The sequence below is a fragment of the Salmo salar genome, chromosome ssa03, assembly GCF_905237065.1.
Source record: "Salmo salar chromosome ssa03, Ssal_v3.1, whole genome shotgun sequence".
Lineage (NCBI taxonomy): Eukaryota > Metazoa > Chordata > Actinopteri > Salmoniformes > Salmonidae > Salmo > Salmo salar.
In genome coordinates, this window is record NC_059444.1 from 9,009,895 (window position 1) to 9,031,885 (window position 21,991).

The 21,991-nt window shown below is 45.1% G+C and overlaps 2 protein-coding genes across 2 annotated transcripts in view; both read left to right on the top strand.

Annotated features, from left to right (window-relative positions):
- The window catches only part of tfr1a (transferrin receptor 1a), a 31,962-nt gene extending 25,576 nt beyond the window's left edge, over positions 1–6,386 (top strand). The window contains exon 18 of the mRNA XM_014188394.2: positions 731–6,386. Coding sequence (XP_014043869.2) covers positions 731–973 — 243 coding nt within the window. The 3' untranslated portion in view covers positions 974–6,386. The remainder of the gene's footprint in view (positions 1–730) is intronic.
- A 2,056-nt stretch (positions 6,387–8,442) lies between these two features.
- Positions 8,443–21,991, top strand: part of LOC106596996 (activated CDC42 kinase 1) — an 86,102-nt gene continuing 72,553 nt past the window's right edge. The window contains exons 1-2 of the mRNA XM_045714465.1: positions 8,443–8,692; positions 18,340–18,682. The gene's annotated coding sequence lies outside the window, so the exon portion shown is untranslated. The remainder of the gene's footprint in view (positions 8,693–18,339; positions 18,683–21,991) is intronic.

The following is a 21,991-nucleotide window of genomic DNA, read 5'->3' on the forward strand; positions in this document are numbered from 1 at the left end:
TTTGCTAGGTAAAGCTCCGCCTTATCTCAGCTCACTGGTCTCTATAGCAACATCCACCCGTAGCACGCGCTCCAGCAGGTATATTTCACTGGTCATCCCCAAAGCCAACACCTACTTTGGCCGCCTTTCCTTACAGTTCTCTGCTGCCAATGACTGGAACGAATTGCAAAAATCACTGAAGTTGGACTTATATCCCTCACTAACTTTAAGCGTCAGTTGTCAGAGCAGCTTACCAATCGCTGCAGCTGTACACAGCCCATCTGTAAATAGCCCATCCAACTACCTACCTCATCCCCATATGTTTTTGTTTTTCTGCTCTTTTGCACACCAGTATTTCTACTTGCACATCCTCATCTGTACATATATCACTCTTGTAAATTGTAATTACTTCGCCACTATTGGCCTATTTATTGCCTTACCTCCTTACTTCATTTGCACACACTGTATACAGATTTTTCTATTGTGTTATTGACAGTACGTTTGTTTATCCCATGTGTTACTCTTTGTTGCACTGCTTTGCTTTATCTTGGCCAGGTCGCAGTTGTAAATGAGAACTTGTTCTCAACTGGCCTACCTGGTTAAATAAAGTTGAAATAATAAATTACATTTAAAAAAAATTGTGTAACCTTGGGTACACACGGCTCATCGTATAACCTTGGGTGTAGGACGATACTGACACATTTTAAACACTTCTGTTTTTATTTACCTTACTTTCCTATTCCTCCTGTAGGTGGAGAGGGACTTCCTGTCCCCATACGTGTCTCCCAGGGAGACTCCGTTCCGCCACATCCTGGTGGGCTCCGGCTCCCACACCCTGAAGGCTCTGTCGGACCACCTGGACGCCCTGCAGAACGACCAATCAGACGCCGACGCTGATCTGTTCCGGATTGAGTTTGCTTTGGCAACCTGGACCATCCAGGGCTGCGCCAACTCACTGGCGGGGGAAGTCTGGTCCATAGATAACATGATCTAAGCCGGTCTCGACATGTCCTATTAAACAAAACACCCAATATAGCCATTGCTCAAGGCACCATCAGTAAGGTTCACCCATTCAGGAAAATTAAATAGAAGTGTTCTGTATCGATATCAATAACTCAACCTCCTTTTTTTCATATGCATTGCAACTCATCAGTACGATATGCTGTATTTACCTTCAGCACAAGGCCCCAAAAAATAACACTTAAAATCAACTGCCTTAAATTTCGCTTGTTTGAGAAATAAGTGAAAAGCCATTATCACTATTGCGAGAAAAAAAAACTGAAATGCATTTCCTAACGCCTCATTTGAAATATATTGGTGCTAAATATGAATGACTAATGGCCTACAAATGTCACAGTACTTACTAGTATGGCAATAACGCAGTTTTGGCCCAATATCCAAGGTCACAAACACCTAAATTGTGTGTGTAAACTCAAGAGGTACTTTGCGATTACAACAAAAAGGTTATTATGGTACTCTTACCTACTATGAACAAAATTACTTTTTTTTTTTTTTTTTACAATCCGAGACGGCTGTTATTTCTACACTGTTACTTTTACATTGGATTCAAACCTGGGCTGTTTTTATAGAGATTATGGTGCTGAAAACTTTAGAACGAGACCTGGTCTGAGATCTGTTGCCAAATGGGTTTAAATGTACATTCAGCTCAGAAAGTAACACGGAATAGATCGTTATCAATAAAACGTCGCAATATTTGATTTGCCTACTTGGTGGCAAGGAGACCACAGCTCTGCTAAAACCATGGGCAACTGCGTGCCCCTTTTTCAAGGGATTGTTAAATAAATGTTAACTATTTGGTTGTAATATAATCCCCCTCCTTGAAGAGCATAGTCAGAACTACACATTTACGATTATTCTTACAAACAATTGAGCACATTTTTAGGTCTATCATCAGTTTTTATACAGCATGTAACTTGCATGCTTTTCATGATCAGTAAACATCAATTGATCTAATTTCAGATACTTGAGGGCAGCCTCACGAGATCCCTCAATATTGGCCACCATTTAATTGGATATTTAAGTGCTAAAAAAGTTAACGAAACCTGACAAGAATGAGTGGTTTAGGTTAATTTCACCATCTTTTGTGGGCTCTGCCTGTCAAGCAGCAGAAGGCGCATTTGCAGATGTAATGTTTACATTGCAAGCTACCGGTAGAAAGTTTGTACAGTTGGCTGAACATATATATATGTGTGTGTGTGTATATATATATATATGTATGTGTGTGTGTGGTAAGTAGACCTATTTGTACTTTTTTTTCTTCAACCAATGTAGGCCTACCTAGGGACGTTTTGCTAACATCCCCTTTTCAACATAGTGTTTAATCACGATTGCTGCTGACACATAATAGGCGACATTGATTGATGGACCACGGCTGGTTAACAAGCTGATTTTCAGGGGATATATTGTGCGCCTGCCATCTATTATGGTGATGACAGTCCGATTTTACAACTTTACCAGGACGAGGATTTACCAATGTGAAGCTCATTCCTAAAGCCTAATCTCTGATGAAGCAAGCTAAATTAGTTTTAGCTAGCTACATGCCAAATGGCTAGGCTACCTACCCTCACGTATCTTAATAAATGACATGATACATTGATGTTTACTGACAATGAAAAAGCATGCAGTGACTGCTAAATGTGCAATAATCGGAAATGTGGTGTTCTGACTATGCTCTTCAAGAGGTGATGATATTAAAAACCTAAATAGTTATAATATTGATTTAACAATCCCTTTAAACGGCACATATATAGTTGCCAATGGTTTTTGACACTTTATTGATGACGACCTGTTGACCCTACACTAAGCCCTGCCTGCCTTGGTTACTGTTGCCAACCGGAAGCCCAATTCTCCATTCAACCACTGGCGAAATCTCACAAACTGTTTCGCATACACAATGAAATTAGACAGACTAGCCCTTGCTAATCAGGAAACTCTTGGGTATGTTGTGGTTGCCTGTCATTACAGTTGCTTCACGGGAACCTGGTAAAATTGTTTTGTACTTTTAGCTAGCCACTGAATGGCTCTGAATTCATTGTCGGCATGCAGATAAAGCTATAACCACTTTTGGAGATAACTAGTGCCCTCAAAAACCGTATCCTGATGTCGACAGCAGTATACGCTAAAAACCTAACTAGCTAGCTAAAACAATTTAGCTAGCGTTAGCAAGCTTTGGTGGTCAGCGACAGAGCTAGCTAACCAGCTGAACTAGCAAACCAAATGTATATAATTTCGGGTTCAAAAAATACTCCAACAGGGTCTATATTTCAGGAATCACAGCAAGTATTCCTGGTGCATATTTCAAATATTTATCCGTTTTAATAAAGTTTGAATTTATTTTATTTTTTTGTGCCATAGATGGGTTGGCGTGGCTTGGCGAAGGGTCATTTGAACCACGTAAAGTGAGACCATCTAACTTAGTTACTGATATTCAGTTGTCCTTAGACCTAAAGGTTAAAGCCCTTTGTTTTTACGCCTCAAGCAACATCTTCCTTACACCACGCTTGTGAGCTCTAAAAATGGCCTCCTGCTGACATGAATACAATAGCGAGGACTTTTAAACCTGGGGGAGAAAGGGTCTTCACCACATGGCACTGAAAAGGTCTATTTATTTCCTTGTTTATTTATCAGTGACAGGGTTCACTATAAATGGTGTGGTTTTTTTTAACAACTTTTTAAACATGTATAATTATCGGGAGCAGTGTCTTCCATAATTATGACAGTAATACTGTCGAAATGACAAAGCAGCATCTGCTATGGAAGTGTACCTGTCAGACCGACTAACCCATACTAGAGACTAGCCCATACTTCAGTCCATTCAGTCACCTACTTCACAACCGAATGCAGGTTCTGCGAGTTAGCCGTTAATATATTCCCGAATGACATCTCAAACCGATTTCAAAATACATTAAAAACAGCACAACAGAAGTTGGTTGCATAAAAAAATAAAAAAATAATAATTGAACCGTTATTTCACTAGGCAATCAGTTAAGAACAAATTCTTATTCATAATGACAGCCTACCCCGGCCAAACACTAACGACGCTGGGCCAATTGTGCGCCGCCCCATGGGACTCCAATCGCGGCCGGTTGTGATACAGCCTGGAATCGAACCAGGGTCTGTAGTGACGCCTCTAGCACTGAGAAGCAGTGCCTTAGACCGCTGCGCCACCCAGGAGCCCAAATTGCCTTTTAGATTAACACAAAACTCAAGGCGGTTTCTAGTACAGGTCTCTTGGTGGATGTACACTTTCTCATCCTGAAACATTATCGGGAGCAGTGTCTTCCATAATGTGAAGAAGAAGGTAGTTTTTGTCTACCAGCGTGTCCGTATCGGAGGCAGTGACCTCCATATTTCACTGTAGGGTGGATGTGATTTTATTATCGGGAACAGTGTTTCCCATAATGTTGTGTATATAATGTCTGCATCTGCATCTTTTGCGGTGCTTGCCGTTCCCTGTCATGTTGTCGCAACCCCTATAACCGTGGCACTCTGTAGTCGGCTAGTATTTTGATTTCTACCAGGTGCTGTTCTTCTCTTGTTGACTCAATTCATAAGGAATTGATAGTGTTATCCTGAAACATCCATTGATTGGGTAAATGTTAAAGCTGAGACTGAAGGATGTAGTCAAAAGGGTTTCATGTTTTCACAAGGGATTGAGACCTGATGTGGGCTGTCTTTATTTCCTGTATGATTCTGTTCCTATGACAATATCGGTTACACTTAACATAAAGCCTGCACTGCAGTATAATGCTTTATTACTTTATAAGCATGTGTGAGCCATTTATAATGTCTTATTCTAAGGCTTATAATTTGCTTTCTCTTTATGTAGGATTTTTTTTTTAAAGGACAAAAACTGACTTATTTAGTCTGGTTCATTATGAGACCAATCAGAAGACATGACAAGTCTTACAATGCATTATAACAACAATGCATTATACCTGCAGGCTTTGAATAAAGTGTTACCAAGTTACATATTTTTTTTCCTATTTCTCCCTTTTTTTTGGGTTGCTGTACATTCTGTTCTCTTTAGGGGTTTAGGCTATCTGTGCCTTGGGATTTTGTGAATGGTAATAATGTAGAGAAATCCTGGCGAAATGAAGTCTTCTCTGTGGTGAATATTGTTTTTTCTTTATCCATACTTCTTTGCAGACATTGCAGTTCTTGATTTTTAAGATGTTTGAGTATAATTTGGATGCGTTTGAGTCTGTCATTTGTTAGCTTTAAAGCTAGAATCCGCTGTTGAAACAACAACAACAACAACAACGGGTAACTTTGTTGTCCTTTTACTCTGTGTTAGTAAAAATGCTGGGGGATGGGCCTGGAGAAATGCAACCGCTCTCAAATTCATAGACAGAGCTATGGATCCAAGGACTGACTTCATGACATCTATCAAAATCATTCCGTGGAGGGCCGCTTGTCTGCAGGTTTTCGCTCCACACTTGTAGTTGATTGATGAATTGCGGTCGCTAATTAGGTAAACTCCCATCACTTGGTTGTCTAGTACTAAATTGAAACGAAAAGCCCGCAGACACTCTGCCCTCTGTGGAATGAGTTTGACACCCCTGATTCATGATATCAAAGTTAGTGTTTTGACCAAGCTCATTAATAAGGCATTCATAATTGATATTCTTGAATATTCAATGGGTGTATATACCATTTTTTTATTTATAAGTCCAAAATGGATGTAGCATCTGCGGATTCCAGCGTTAAGCCCAAAGTCATTGTTTTTGAGAGAAGTCTACCCTATACTATTACTCATAGGTTATAAACAGGCTTGATATGACTGATGGGAAATAACATGAATATTTGAAAAAAGAATGTCTAGAACAACTTCCTAACTTGAACAGCAGACAGTAAAGAATTTCTTAAACTTTTTGTTTATGGGACACAAAATGTACTGATAGTCAAATAATTTTATCATCAGTCACTGACGTCTGCTCGATAGGTAGACCTGAGTTGTCATGTCACATTGGCAGAGTAAAAATTCCATTAACCAAATTGTCAGGGATTACCACACTGTGAAATTGCTATTTTCCTGCAGTAGTTAGACTTGGCATTTTACATTTAACCACTCTAAACTGAAAGTATGCTACAATCAGATTATTCAGTATGTTAATTTATATCTAAAGTATTGGCAAAACTGATGCCCCACAAAGGTGTAAGTGGTGTATTGATTGTTGACTTATGATAGAAATTTCCTACAATGTATATTTCTGAGGATTGGATTACATAGCTTCCCTTTGGTGGCCACTTAAAAAAATAGAGAAAAAGCCTGAAACAATAGGTAGCATATTTTGAAAAGACCACTTGTTGGATTTTTGTCTTTGTTTAGGACTACGCAAAATTGCTTGTCTCCTGTGTTTGCTGCAATAAATCATTACACGGGTGTTTTTGTCTTTTGTAAAATTTCAAGAATGTACCAGTAACACATTACGGTCTGAAAGGGAATGGGTAAATATAGGTGACGACAGGACAGGAGACCAATGTAAGTGTAGTAAAAAAAAGAATCGGAAGAGGGGTATGATTTAAAAAAATATATAAATACAAATTGTAGTGTTGCTTTTCACCATGGTGTGTCATCATGGAAGATGTTTGACCAAATCTAATGGCAAATACACTGAACAAAAGTATAAATGCAACATGTAAAGTGTTGGTCCCATGTTTCATTAGCTGAAATAAAAGATCCCAGAAATGTTCCATTTGCACAAAAAGCTTATTTCTCTCAAATTTTGTGCACAAATTTGTTTACAGCCCTGTTAGTGAGCATTTCACCTTTGTCAAGATTATCCATCTGCCTGACAGGTGTGGCATATCAAGGTTACACAGGTGCACCTTGTGCTGGGGGAAATAAAAGCCCATTAAAATGTGCAGTTTTGTCACACAATACAATTCTACAGATGTCTCAAGTTTTGAGGGAGCGTGCAATGGGCATGCTGACTGCAGGAATGTCCACCAGAGTTGTGGCCAGAGAATTCTACCATAAGCCACCTCAATTGTTTTTGAGAATTTGGCGTTACGTCGAACCGGCCTCACAACTGCAGATGGTGTCGTGTGGGCGAGTGGTTTGCTGATGTCAAAGCTGTGAACAGAATGCCCCATGGTGGCGGTGGGGTTGTGGTATAGGCAGGCATAAGCCACGGACAAAGAACACAATTGCATTTTAATCGATGGCAATTTGAATGTGCCAAAATACTCTGACGAGAACTTGAGGCCCATTTAAAAAAAAAAAAGGTATCTGTGACCAACAGATGCATATCTGTAATCCCAGTCATGTGAAATCCATAGATTAGGGCCTAATGCGTTTAGTTAAATTTACTGATTTGCTCATATGAACTGTAACAGAAAAATCTATGAAATTGTTGCATGTTGCTTTTATATTTTTGTTCAGTATAATCACATCAATGCTAAGTGTTCCAGGCTAAAGCTCAGACTAGATACAGATCTAGGATCAGCTTCCTCTCCCACAATCCTAACTTTGACCATTAGTGAAACATTTTTTCTTCCTCAAACTCTATATATATTCAATTTTGGGAGGAAGTAGTGCAATAGGGGGCCTCTACAGCAGAGGCTGCTGGGAGGAGCTATATGAGGATGGGCTCATTGTAATGGCTGGAATGGAGTAATTGGAACGGTATCAAACATATGGAAACCACATGTTTGGATCCGTTCCAGCCATTACAATGAACCCGTCACTAATCCAACCCTGTTAGCCCATGTGGGACACAAACACAGACCACTCTAACATCGAAAGGACACACACACACACACACACACACACACACACACACACACACACACACACACACACACACACACACACACACACACACAACCCTGTTAGCCCATGTGGGCCACAAACACAGACCACTCTAACATCGAACGGACACACACACACACACACACACACACACACAGAGGTGTTAACTCGGCAGGAGCAGCCTGTACACACTATGGTCCTCCAAAACGAGATGCCCACTTCAGTCCTTTAGAAGTTTCATCTTCATATTGCCTGGCCCTGCGGTTTAATTCACTGTCATTATAGCACCACCTGATGGCGACAGAGAACAATACAACGTACAAGGGAAACTGTACATGCAGCAATCCAGTGACAGCCATCTCTTCAAAATATGGGAGCCGTAGGAAAGGAAAGGGGCAGTACAACCAACACATGCTCTTTCTACACGTTTTATTTACAGTATTATACATCTGTGAAACCCCTATTACAGCTTGCGATGAAGTCGATACTGTCTTTCATATATTCATTAAGAAAAACCACTGGCTGTGCATTACAGCAAAGTCAGACACCAAATAATAATTAAATAATTGCATTCAGCATTGTTTTGTATTTGGAAGTGCAGTCGCAGTCAAATGTATTTTCAATGGTGCAAGTGTATGTTTAGCTCGGTTCTTTACCAAGTTCAGGTTCAAAACGTGAGTTAGGGACATGTGCCTTTAAGAGTGGGTTGACCGCATAAACTCGTACAAAAAAAAAGCAGGGTTGAGTGGATGACGTCTGCTCGAGCCGACGCAAGCAAGGCTAGAATATGGTCAATTGAGAATAGAAGAATAAAAACAAAATGAGCGATCCATGTTAAGTTTTCATAAGGAACTGGAGAGTTTCAAAGAAACAGGCAGCCAAACACGCCTCGCCAGGGAGCAATGCCGTGAGAGAGAGAGGAGCAGAGATCTACAGGTAGTTTCAAGTTTTATTAGTTGTATGTAGTGAAGTTGTATGTACAGGATACACATGGTAACGTTAACTTATACACCGTCCAAAGAAATACCTTCTCGACAATGCAACAACAATAAGAAATAATGAAAGAAAAGAATATGAACATAAAGTAAACGTCTCAGTAGAATATATGCTAAAAAATATATAAGTATAATACAGGAAGGCACAATTTTATAGTCCAGTATTTACACATTTTGGGGAAGGGGGGATTGGGGTGCAAGTGTTTAAATTGTGCAGTATTTAGCAATAGTAAATAAACGTATATATGTGTGTGTGTGTGTGTGTGTGTGTGTGTGTGTGTGCGCGTGTGCGCGCGTGCATACATACATGAGTGAGTGCATGTGTGCTAAGGTGCAGGTGGTCAGTCCAGTTCAAGTGTTCAGCATTCTGATGGCTTGTAAATAGAAACTGTCTTTGAGCCTGTTGGTATCAGACCTCATGCTCCGTCTGATACAGTCCGCCCGACAGTAAGGGAATGAACAGCTCGTAGCGGGACTCCTTCAGGCATCGTTTCGAGTACATGGATGGGTCGGAGGATGGTCCCAGTGATGTACCGGGACCAGTTGGCCATCCTTTGCCACCCGCTGGAGGGCCTTGCGGTCGTGGACGGAGCAATTCTCGTACAGGCTGTGATGCAACCTGTCAGGACGCTCTTGACTCTAACCAAATTCTCTAAAACGATGTTGGAGGCGCCTTGTGGTAGAGAAATTAAATTCTCTGGCAACAGCTTTGGTGGACATTCCTGCAGTCAGCATGCCAATTGCACACTCCTTCAAAACTTGAGACATCTGTGACATTGTGTGGTGTGACACAACTGCACATTTTAAAGTGGCCTTTTATTGTCCCCAGCACAAGGTGCACCTGTGTAATGATCATGCTGTTTTAATCAGCTTCTTGATATGCCACACCTGTCAGGTGGATAGATTATCTTGGCAAAAGAAGAAATGCTTACTGACAAGGATCTAAACATTGAGGCTTGGAAATTGTCAGTGCAGACTTACGCCAGGCACTTGCCTAGTCCTGCATTTAGTCTTGCCTAGTCCTGCATTTAGTCTGGCCTTGTCCTGCATTTAGTCTGGCCGAGTGCCACCATCTGAAGTACTTTAGTAGATGAATGCTAGGGCTTGAGCGCCAGGCAGCCAGCCAGTGGAAGTAACTCTTGAGTTCACTGACAGAGCCCATATTGTTGCCGCTTTCAAGGCAACTCGGAAACTCTGAAATGTCAGACTTGGAAACTCATTGTAGAAAGATAAGTTTCCCACTTGGAAAGTATAAGAATCAAAAAAGTAGGTAGGGTGTTTACCCACTCTGCCCAGAGTGGGTGAAAATGTGTTTTGGTGATGAAATTTCACTTTGTTATGTTATGAAATAAATTTTACCAAGACAAATATTTTTTCATGTTCTGAATCTTTAAGTAGGGTCTTTCTCTAACCTATCATTAACATTATAGCCAAAAAGTTGGATTTCGTAACCTAATATATATATACGATAATAAACACCAGCTCTGTTGACAGAGCGGTGCGCAGTCTTACAGCGAATTTTGAGGATTTTTCATATTGTGGTGGTCGTCTGCAAATTTGTTTCTGTGTCCCGCAAAAAGCCAAATTAACACAAACTGAATTAAATGTAAACTTGGGTATACGGTAATACAGTGGAATGGTAGAGAGAACGTTTGCTGAGTGCGTCGGTAGACCATGTGTCGATACTGATGGGATCGAAAGAAAAGCAGCGCTGCTCTCAGATCAGCTTTCTCTATTCAAATCTTACCTTCACATTAGAATTATTCCACAATACTGACGACGGATCTGCTCCTAGAGAGATATTATCACCTTATGGCTGCAAATATTGAGGCGGCTTATGATGCTTACCCTATAATAATGCAGTAAATCACAGATTGGGAACATGTTGTCACACATCATGAAACAGTCAAAAAAAGCATATAACAACGCACTTAGCTGTTTTTTTGTATTTTTTATTGAACCTTTTATTTAACTAGGTAAGTCCAGTTACGAACAAATTGTTATTTACAATTACGGCCTACCCCGGGCCAAACTCGGACGATGCTGGGCCAATTGTGCGCCGCCCTATGGGACTCCCAATCACGTCCGGTTGTGATACAGCCTGGAATCAAACCAGGGTGTCTGTAGTGATGCCTCAAGCACTGAGATGCAGTGCCTTAGACCGCTGCGCCAATCGGGAGCAACAAAGTTTGGAAAAAGACCACTCGTAGAAGGTACGAGGCAGTCTGTAAATAACAAGCGTTTTTAAGTGCGACTTTAGTAATGATGGTTTTGGACGGAATAGCTTGGCTACTAAAGATACATTGTAAAATGGTCCTAACGAGGGTTCTAGATGGTTCTAACGATGATCTTACCGCTACAGACGGCTATGGGAAACAGCTGCAGCACAAAGCAACTGCACTCCAGCCACCACAGTCACAGACAACTTCGCATTATGAATAATGGAGGACTATGTCAACACAGAGCTTCGATCGCAGTAATACAATACAGATCAATCCACTGGTGGGCCCAGACACATCCTGTTCTCTCACAAAGGGTTTGATTGGACAAAGGCCAGGGCCATTACTGGACACCACCATTCTGGAGAGACAGTGTCACTAGAACTCTCAGGTCAATTGGTCTTGTTTCAATGTCTTCAATGTCTTTTTTTCTTTTTTTTTTACACTGTTTTCTCCCCAATTTCGTGGTATCCAATTGGTAGTTACAGTCTTGTCCCATCGCTGCAACTCTCATATGGACTCGGGAGAGGTGAAGGTCGAGAGCCGTGCGTCCTCCGTAACATAACCCAACCAAGCCGCACTGCTTCTTGACACAATGCCCACTTAACCTGGAAGCCAGCCGCACCAATGTGTCGGAGGAAACACTGTGCACCTGGCGACCGTGTCAGCGTGCGTTGCGCCCGGCCCGCCACAGGAGTCGCTAGTGCGTGATGGGACAAGGACATCGCTGCCGGCCAAACCCTCCCCTAACCCGGACGACGCAGAGCCAATTGTGCGCCGCCCCATGGGTATCCCGGTCGCGGCCGGCTGCGACAGAGCCTGAACTGGAATCCAGAATCTCTAGTGGCACAGCTAGCGCTGCGATGCAGCCTTAGACCACTGCACCACTCAGGAGGCTCGATGTCTTCCATTTCACATCAGTTAATGATTCACATGAAAGTCTGATTTCCTCACGCTTATCTCAACTGGGAATAGGCACAGCAATGAACTGTACAAAGGCCCAACAATCACAAAATAGGCAGCTTTATCAGGAATGGCACATTTTAGAGAATTCTGCTTCTCGTAAGAACAGGGTGACTGAGTCAACTAATTCAGTCATAGGAGACACTACAGCACATCGGGTTTCTACCTGAGGCAACCAAACGTTTTTCACTTTCTGAGGATAGGTTACGAACGGGGGGGGGGGGGGGTTGTGGGGGGGTTCGGCTGTGTGAATAAGTGTGAGAACAGGATTCACTGCACTGTCTCATTGTTCCTAAGAGAGAATTGAATTTCAAACCCACTCACCTTTCACCATAATACCATCCACCCCCTCCAGTGTATAGAGAAAACATTGGTCCCTGTAGTACTGTATCAAATGTCCTGCTTTGACTTTGGACACCTTATGCCTTAGCTTGACTGATGGTCCTATACTGTGAAGGAATATTATTTACAGTGTCTTCTGTTGAAATGCAGTATGGTGTGGATGAAAGTGCGTTCTCAATTGCATGCAAACCTTCCTTTTAAAGAAAGTTAAAGAAAACTGTGAATTTTCAATCAGTGGGATCTAACTAGGCCTGTGCTTTATACTACACAATATACTACAACCTTCACAATATACTACAACCTTCACAATATACTACAACCTTCACAATATACTACAACCTTCACAATATGGAAGACCAAGACCTACAACATGGCTTGTTATATCACTCAGCCCTCAGTCACTACCGTGTTACTGTACATCACTCAGCCCTCAGTCACTACCGTGTTACTGTACATCACTCAGCCCTCAGTCACTACCGTGTTACTGTACATCACTCAGCCCTCAGTCACTACCGTGTTACTGTACATCACTCAGCCCTCAGTCACTACCGTGTTACTGTACATCACTCAGCCCTCAGTCACTACCGTGTTACTGTACATCACTCAGCCCTCAGTCACTACCGTGTTACTGTACATCACTCAGCCCTCAGTCACTACCGTGTTACTGTACATCACTCAGCCCTCAGTCACTACCGTGTTACTGTACATCACTCAGCCCTCAGTCACTACCGTGTTACTGTACATCACTCAGCCCTCAGTCACTACCGTGTTACTGTACATCACTCAGCCCTCAGTCACTACCGTGTTACTGTACATCACTCAGCCCTCAGTCACTACCGTGTTACTGTACATCACTCAGCCCTCAGTCACTACCATTCGTACTGCCTTTAAACGTCACCTCGGGACACGAGGAACAATTGTGCAAAGAAATAATGCCAGTTGTCTGTGTTCAAGTGGTCATGATTAATAAAGATTGGCCATTCAATCGCCCTTGTTTTTCTAACAGTGGTGTGATGATTTCATTATGGCCACATCAATGAAAGGCCTAACTGCTGGCCTGTGAATCAGCAGTGACTCGACCGGGTTGACTGGTCCACTTCCATTTTTCTCTGGAGTCTGTTTTGTTAATGGATCACATTCATATCACGGCTACGGTGCAATTCTGGCTCAATGTGGTAACAAGGAAATCGTCTTTTTTAATGACAATTCAGATCCGGTAATGGTAATGACACATTTTTAAACTGTAAAACATTGTGCAAGGAGTCAACATCATCTAAATTAGGCCTAGGCACAAGGACTGGTCTGTATTGATGACTGTCCTCCTTAGGTACATTTTTGTTTTCTGAACACTCTACAGATTGAGTGGCATGTCCATTTTCCACCACATACCGTCGCCTGCCACTGCCCACTGAGTGAATTGCGTAACTATAATTCAATTCAGTATAGTATAGTCACCTATGTGTATAGTGTGTGTCCTTGCATAGGTGTGTGTGTGTGTGTGTGTGTGTGTGTCGCGTCCCTCAGTTAATTTATGTCTCTTGCTGTGTGTATATTCCATTTTCTGGACGCCCGCTCAGAGCAAGATGATCACCTGCCTCTCGCCCAAGCACGCACTCTACGTGTCACTCTACGTGTCACTCTACGTGTCACTCTACGTGTCCTCATAAAAACACCTGGAACATGGAGCGCAGTGTGAACCCTCTGTGTAACTTCTGTTGTCATAACACTGTTCTATGACTCAAAGAGATGACGGATCAACGTGAAGAGAATCATTTGCATACTTTCCTGTGTGATTGTGTGTCCCGGAGGTTCGGCTAATACGAACTCCGGTGTGATGGTTAGCTCTATCATTAATACATGGTGTGTTATTGTAGAGTAACTGAAATAACAGGAAGCTTAGCCCAGACGGATCATTTCCCTGGTGCTTTAGTTAGGCTAACCTCACCTTAAGGTGGGTTGAAGGGAGTTGATCTTCACCTGGTAAGGACTTCAAGGTAGGCTGTCATTGTAAATAAGAGTTTGTTCTTAACTGACTTGCCTAGTTAAATAAAAATATTAATAAATATAACTTCCCCCTCAAAGGATTTTAGGTTTAATTTCTTACTTAGGATGGAGAGGATTAGGATAGCTGTGCAGTAGCACTTGACTTTACTGACTGGTGAACTGACTGACTGGTGGACTGACTGACTGACTGGTGGACTGACTGACTGACTGACTGGTGGACTGACTGACTGACTGACTGACTGGTGGACTGACTGACTGACTGGTGGACTGACTGACTGACTGACTGACTGACTGGTGGACTGACACTGACTGACTGACTGACTGGTGGACTGACTGACTGACTGGCGGACTGACTGGTGGACTGACACTGACTGACTGACTGACTGGTGGACTGACTGACTGACTGACTGACTGGTGGACTGACTGACTGACTGGTGGACTGACTGGTGGACTGACTGGTGGACTGACTGGTGGACTGACTGGTGGACTGACTGGTGGACTGACTGGTACTGACTGACACACTGACTGGTGCACTGACTGACTGACTGACTGGTGGACTGACTGACTGGTGGACTGACTGGTGGACTGACTGACTGGTGGACGGACTGACTGACTGACTGGTGGACTGACTGACTGGTGGACTGACTGACTGACTGGTGGACTGACTGACTGACTGGTGGACTGACTGACTGACTGACTGACTGGTGGACTGACTGACTGACTGGTGGACTGACTGACTGACTGACTGACTGGTGGACTGACACTGACTGACTGACTGACTGGTGGACTGACTGACTGACTGACTGACTGACTGGCGGACTGACTGGTGGACTGACACTGACTGACTGACTGACTGGTGGACTGACTGACTGACTGACTGACTGGTGGACTGACTGGTGGACTGACTGACTGACTGGTGGACTGACTGGTGGACTGACTGGTGGACTGACTGGTGGACTGACTGACTGACTGACACACTGACTGGTGCACTGACTGACTGACTGACTGGTGGACTGACTGACTGGTGGACTGACTGGTGGACTGACTGACTGGTGGACGGACTGACTGACTGACTGGTGGACTGACTGACTGGTGGACGGACTGACTGACTGACTGGTGGACTGACTGACTGACTGACTGGTGCGACTGACGGACTGACTGACTGACTGTTGCACTGACACTGACCGACTGGTGGACTGACTGACTGGCGGACTGACTGACTGACTGTTGGACTGACACTGACTGACTGGTGGACTGACTGACTGGTGGACGGACTGACTGACTGACTGGTGGACTGACTGACTGACTGACTGGTGGACTGACTGACTGACTGACTGGTGGACTGACTGACTGACTGACTGGTGGACGGACTGACTGACTGACTGGTGCACTGACACACTGACGGACTGACGGACTGACGGACTGACTGACTGACTGTTGGACTGACACTGACTGACTGGTGGACTGACTGACTGGTGGACGGACTGACTGACTGGTGGACGGACTGACTGACTGACTGGTGGACTGACTGACTGACTGACTGGCGGACTGACTGACTGACTGGCGGACTGACTGACTGACTGACTGGTGGACTGACTGACTGACTGACTGGTGGACGGACTGACTGACTGACTGGTGCACTGACACACTGACGGACTGACGGACTGACTGACTGACTGTTGGACTGACACTGACTGACTGGTGGACTGACTGACTGGTGGACGGACTGACTGACTGACTGGTGGACTGACTGACTGGTGGACGGACTGACTGACTGACTGGTGGACTGACTGACTGACTGACTGGTGGACTGACTGACTGACTGACTGGTGGACGGACTGACTGACTGACTGGTGCACTGACACACTGACGGACTGACGGACTGACTGACTGACTGTTGGACTGACACTGACTGACTGTTGGACTGACACTGACTGACTGGTGGACTGACTGACTGGTGGACGGACTGACTGACTGACTGGTGGACTGACTGACTGGTGGACGGACTGACTGACTGACTGGTGGACTGACTGACTGACTGGTGGACGGACTGACTGACTGACTGGTGGACGGACTGACTGACTGACTGGTGGACGGACTGACTGACTGACTGGTGGACGGACTGACTGACTGACTGGTGGACGGACTGACTGACTGACTGGTGGACGGACTGACCGACTGACTGGTGGGACGGACTGACCGACTGACTGGTGGACGGACGACTGACTGACTGGTGGACTGACTGACTGACTGGTGGACGGACTGACTGACTGACTGGTGGACGGACTGACTGACTGGCTGGTGGACGGACTGACTGACTTACTGACTGGTGTACGGACTGACTGACTTACTGACTGGTGGACGGACTGACTGACTGACTGACTGACTGGTGGACGGACTGACTGACTGACTGACTGACTGGTGGACGGACTGACTGACTGACTGACTGACTGGTGGACGGACTGACTGACTGACTGACTGACTGGTGGACGGACTGACTGACTGACTGACTGGTGGACGGACGGACTGACTGACTGACTGACTGACTGGTGGACGGACTGACTGACGGGCTGGTGGACGGACTGACTGACGGGCTGGTGGACGGACTGACTGACTGGCTGGTGGACGGACTGACTGACTGGTGGACGGACTGGCTGGCTGGTGGACTGACTGGCTGGTGGACGGACTGACTGACTGACTGACTGACTGACTGACTGACTGACTGACTGGTGGACGGACTGACTGACTGGTGGACGGACTGACACTGACTGACTGACTGGTGGACGGACTGACTGACGGGCTGGTGGACGGACTGACTGACGGGCTGGTGGACGGACTGACTGACTGGCTGGTGGACGGACTGACTGACTGGTGGACGGACTGGCTGGCTGGTGGACTGACTGGCTGGTGGACTCCTCTTGAGGGCGTTCTTAAGCCCCCACTGTCACACATTCCTACTAATGTTCAAAAGCACTTTCTCTGAAGATCACGTCAGCACTGCCTTTCACACAGAGGCTATCCTAGCATCTCTGGACTCCATGCATAAAGTAACATCAGAGAACAACTTCCACCCCTCCTCATCTTTTACCTCATTAGATATTGATGCTTGTTGAAGTTGGCAGTTGGCCCCCTGTTGAGCTCTCAGCTTCGACCACCTCTGGTGTGCTCAGTCTGCCCCCATCACTCATCAGGGTGTAATGATCACTGTGGTTTTATATTTGCATAGAAAACAGAGGGTTTCGTTTTCAGTCATGAAGAGAGCCTATGTTGCAACCACCCGCGCTACCTACTTTGATCTTAGGCCAAAGTAGACCTAAAGTTAGTGACGGGGGGAAACGCAATACAGTTATATATCACAATATTATTTTGGATGATATTCTATCGATACTTACTATCGATTTGTAAAAACAAATATATATCATTTTTTTTGCTACTAAGCATTAGCTAGTGCAGGTCGACTGTACCTGCTCCAAAACATATACCTTGCTATCTGTCTTCTTTTTTAATAGTGAGTCAACATGTTTTCACCACTTTTATTTCCCTGTCTGATCAAAAACTCATTTTCTCTTGTCTCTCAACAGCAGACATATAGTGAGTTATATGTTCGGAACATCAAATCGCAATAAAATCACAGTATCGAATCACGATACATATAGAATCGTGAGAATTACACGACATATAGAATCGTGAGAATCACACTACATATAACATATAGAATCGTGAGAATCACACTACATATAGAATCGTGAGAATCACACTACATATAGAATCGTGAGAATCACACTACATATAGAATCATGAGAATCACACTACATATAGAATCGTGAGAATCACACTACATATAGAATCGTGAGAATCACACGACATATCGTATCTGTACCTAAGTATCGTGATAATATTGTATCGTGAGGTCCTTGGCAATTCCCAGTCATAGTTAGTATCGATCTTGTACTGTATCCTTCGTCAAGTAGGAGGAGCCTTCAGTACAACTTCCTGTAAATATGGCTGTAGGTTGACATTCATTGGTATTTCAGTGATTCTGAGGCCTCTCCCCCCCCAGGCAGTTTCCAGAAACAGATCCTCGGGTGTGTGTTGTCGTGTGTGGTTTTCCATGGACGGTGATGTACGGGACCATGTGACCAGCTGACCTTTCCGCACGTCGTCGCAGCACCATGATGGACTCCTAGCCAGGGCTGTGCCTCACCACGGACTGGGGCCTGCCGCCAACCAGTCCGTGGGTGACATCTGACCTCTTCCCCCCCCCCCCCCATACACAACCAACGACCACTAGACCTCGTCTCCACTGTCCCTGAGAGTAGGCTTGTCCCCAGATAGAGGCCGAGGGTCGACAGACAGACGGACTTCTGCGCTCTGTCTTCACATAGCAACCCAACAGCTAGCAGGTAAGACTTTGGATGTGTGTGTATAGTATGTACACTTTGGTAAAAACATTTATTAGTTAGGACGAATGGGTGTGTCAGGCAAGTTGCTCTTCTGGCAAATGGAGTCTGAATGTAGAGTCTGGCCAAATGCAATACAGGAATGAGATCTGATTTACCTTCGCTGTCAAGCTGTGCTTATTATGTCCACAGTATCTCAGCGATGCATACAGGAAATGGAATCAGTCTGACTTGCTCTGATTTGGAGGAGGGAATGAGCAAGTGAGATCCTCAGGTGCTGTTTTGAATGTAGAGTATTGATTCCCTTAAACAGGGTTAGTTCGCTACCTAGGAAACCTTTGCATGATGTTAGTCATGGTCACACAGGTTGTCTGACTGGGTCTGACTGGGAGTGACTGCTGGAGCTATTTTCCACATGGTGTTGTGTTCTGCTAAGTTTGACATGGCTGTTGTGGTTTCTTAGCAGTAAGACCAAAACAAAGTTGGACACACAGTGCACTTTCTACTGTTTCTACACAGCCACCCAACCACATACTCCTATGCACACACACACACACACACACACACACACACTGGTTGACCATTTCCTTGTGAAAACAGGCGTGTGACCGCAAAGCCCAGAAAATCTGTGAGAGCTAATGTTTATTTTGTCTCTTTTGGTGAGACATCTACATGACAGGGGCGGATCCAGAGCCAGTTGCGCTGATGAGGTAAGAGTCAGTCAGCCATTCAGGCAGCCAGCGAGTCAGTGAGTTGGTCAGAGAGAGAGAGAGGTAATACATAGAGAGAGGTAATACATAGAGAGAGAGAGAGGGGTAATAGGGGGAGAGAGAGCGAGAGAGAGGGGTAATAGGGAGAGGTAGAGAGGGGTAATAGGGAGAGGTAGAGAGGGAGAGGGGGTAATAGGGAGAGGTAGAGAGAGAGAGGGGGTAATAGGGAGAGGTAGAGAGAGAGAGAGAGAGAGAGAGGGGGGTAATAGGGAGAGAGGTAGAGAGGTAGAGAGAGAGAGTGGGGGGGGTAATAGGGAGAGAGAGAGAGAGAGAGAGAGAGTGAGGGGTAATAGAGAGAGAGAGAGAGAGGGGTAATAGAGAGGGTGAGAGAGGGGTAATAGAGAGGCTGAGAGAGGGGTAATAGAGAGGGGTAATAGAGAGGGTGAGAGAGGGGTAATAGAGAGGGTGAGAGAGGGGTAATAGAGAGAGAGAGAGGGAGAGGGGTGAGAGAGAGAGAGGGAGAGAGGGGTGAGAGAGGTAATAGGGAGAGGTGTAGAGAGAGGGGTAATAGGGAGAGGTGTAGAGATGGGTAATAGGGAGAGAGAGAGAGAGAGGTGGAGAGAGAGAGAGGGGTTGATAGGGAGAGGTGGAGAGAGAGAGAGAGAGGTAATAGGGAGAGGTATAGAGAGAGGGGTAATAGGGAGAGGTGTAGAGAGAGAGAGAGGGGTGATAGGGAGAGGTGTAGAGAGAGGGGTAATAGGGAGAGGTGGAGAGAGGGGTGATAGGGAGAGGTGTAGAGAGAGAGAGAGAGGGGTGATAGGGAGAGGTGTAGAGAGAGAGAGAGGGGTGATAGGGAGAGGTGTAGAGAGAGAGAGAGGGGTGATAGGGAGAGGTGGAGAGAGAGAGAGAGGGGTGATAGGGAGAGAGAGAGAGAGAGAGAGAGAGAGAGAGGGGTGATAGGGAGAGGTGTAGAGAGAGGGGTAATAGGGAGAGGTGGAGAGAGAGAGGGGTAATAGGGAGAGGTGGAGAGAGAGGTAATAGGGAGAGCGGTAGAGAGAGAGCGGTAGAGAGAGAGAGGGAGGTAGAGAGGTAGAGAGAGAGGGAGGTAGAGGTAGAGAGAGAGGGAGGTAGAGAGAGAGGGAGGTAGAGAGAGAGGGAGGTAGAGAGAGAGGGAGGTAGAGGTAGAGAGAGAGGGAGGTAGAGGTAGAGAGAGAGAGGTAGAGGTAGAGAGAGAGGGAGGTAGAGGTAGAGAGAGAGAGGTAGAGGTAGAGAGAGAGAGGTAGAGGTAGAGAGAGAGAGGTAGGTAGAGAGAGAGAGAGAGGGGTGATAGGGAGAGGTGTAGAGAGAGAGAGGGGTAATAGGGAGAGGTAGAGAGAGAGAGGGGTTAGAGAGAGGTGGAGAGAGAGATGGGAGAGTAGAGAGAGAGTAGAGAGAGAGAGAGAGAGAGAGAGAGAGAGAGAGAGAGAGGGAGAGAGAGAGAGAGAGAGAGGTAGAGAGAGAGAGAGAGAGGTAGAGAGAGAGGGAGGTAGAGGTAGAGAGAGAGGGAGGTAGAGGTAGAGAGAGAGAGGTAGAGGTAGAGAGAGAGAGGTAGAGGTAGAGAGAGGTAGAGGTAGAGAGAGAGAGGTAGAGAGAGAGAGGTAGAGGTAGAGAGAGAGAGTAGAGAGAGAGAGGTAATAGACAGAGGGAGAGGTAATAGACAGAGGGAGGTAATAGACAGAGAGAGGTAATAGACAGAGGGAGGTAATAGACAGAGGGAGGTAATAGATGAGGGAGGTAAGAGGGAGAGAGGGAGGTAAGAGGGAGGGAGAGAGGGAGGTAAGAGGGAGGGAGAGAGGGAGGTAATAGACAGAGAGGGAGGTAATAGACAGAGAGGGAGGTAATAGACAGAGAGGGAGGTAATAGAGAGGTAAAGACAGAGAGGGAGGTAATAGACAGAGAGGGAGGTAGAGAGGTAATAGACAGAGAGGGAGGTAAGAGAGGTAAGACAGAGGGGGAGGTAGAAGGTAATAGAGAGAGAGGGAGGTAGAGGTAGAGAGAGAGAGGTAGAGGTAGAGAGAGAGAGGTAGAGAGAGAGAGGTAGAGGTAGAGAGAGGTAGAGGTAGAGAGAGAGAGGTAGAGAGAGAGAGGTAGAGGTAGAGAGAGAGAGGTAGAGAGAGAGAGGTAGAGGTAGAGAGAGAGGTAATAGACAGAGGGAGGTAATAGACAGAGGGAGGTAATAGACTGAGGGAGGTAATAGACTGAGGGAGGTAATAGACTGAGGGAGGTAAGAGGGAGAGAGAGGGAGGTAAGAGGGAGGGAGAGAGGGAGGTAAGAGGGAGGTAATAGACAGAGAGGGAGGTAATAGACAGAGAGGGAGGTAATAGAGAGGTAATAGACAGAGAGGGAGGTAATAGACAGAGAGGGAGGTAATAGAGAGGTAATAGACAGAGAGGGAGGTAATAGAGAGGTAATAGACAGAGGGGGAGGTAATAGAAAGGTAATAGAGAGAGAGGGAGGTAATAGAGAGGTAATAGAGAGAGGGAGGTAATAGAGAGCACTGCGCAAATGTCAAATTGGCTTTTTACCAAATTGCCATACAACAGACCACGTATTCACCCTGCAC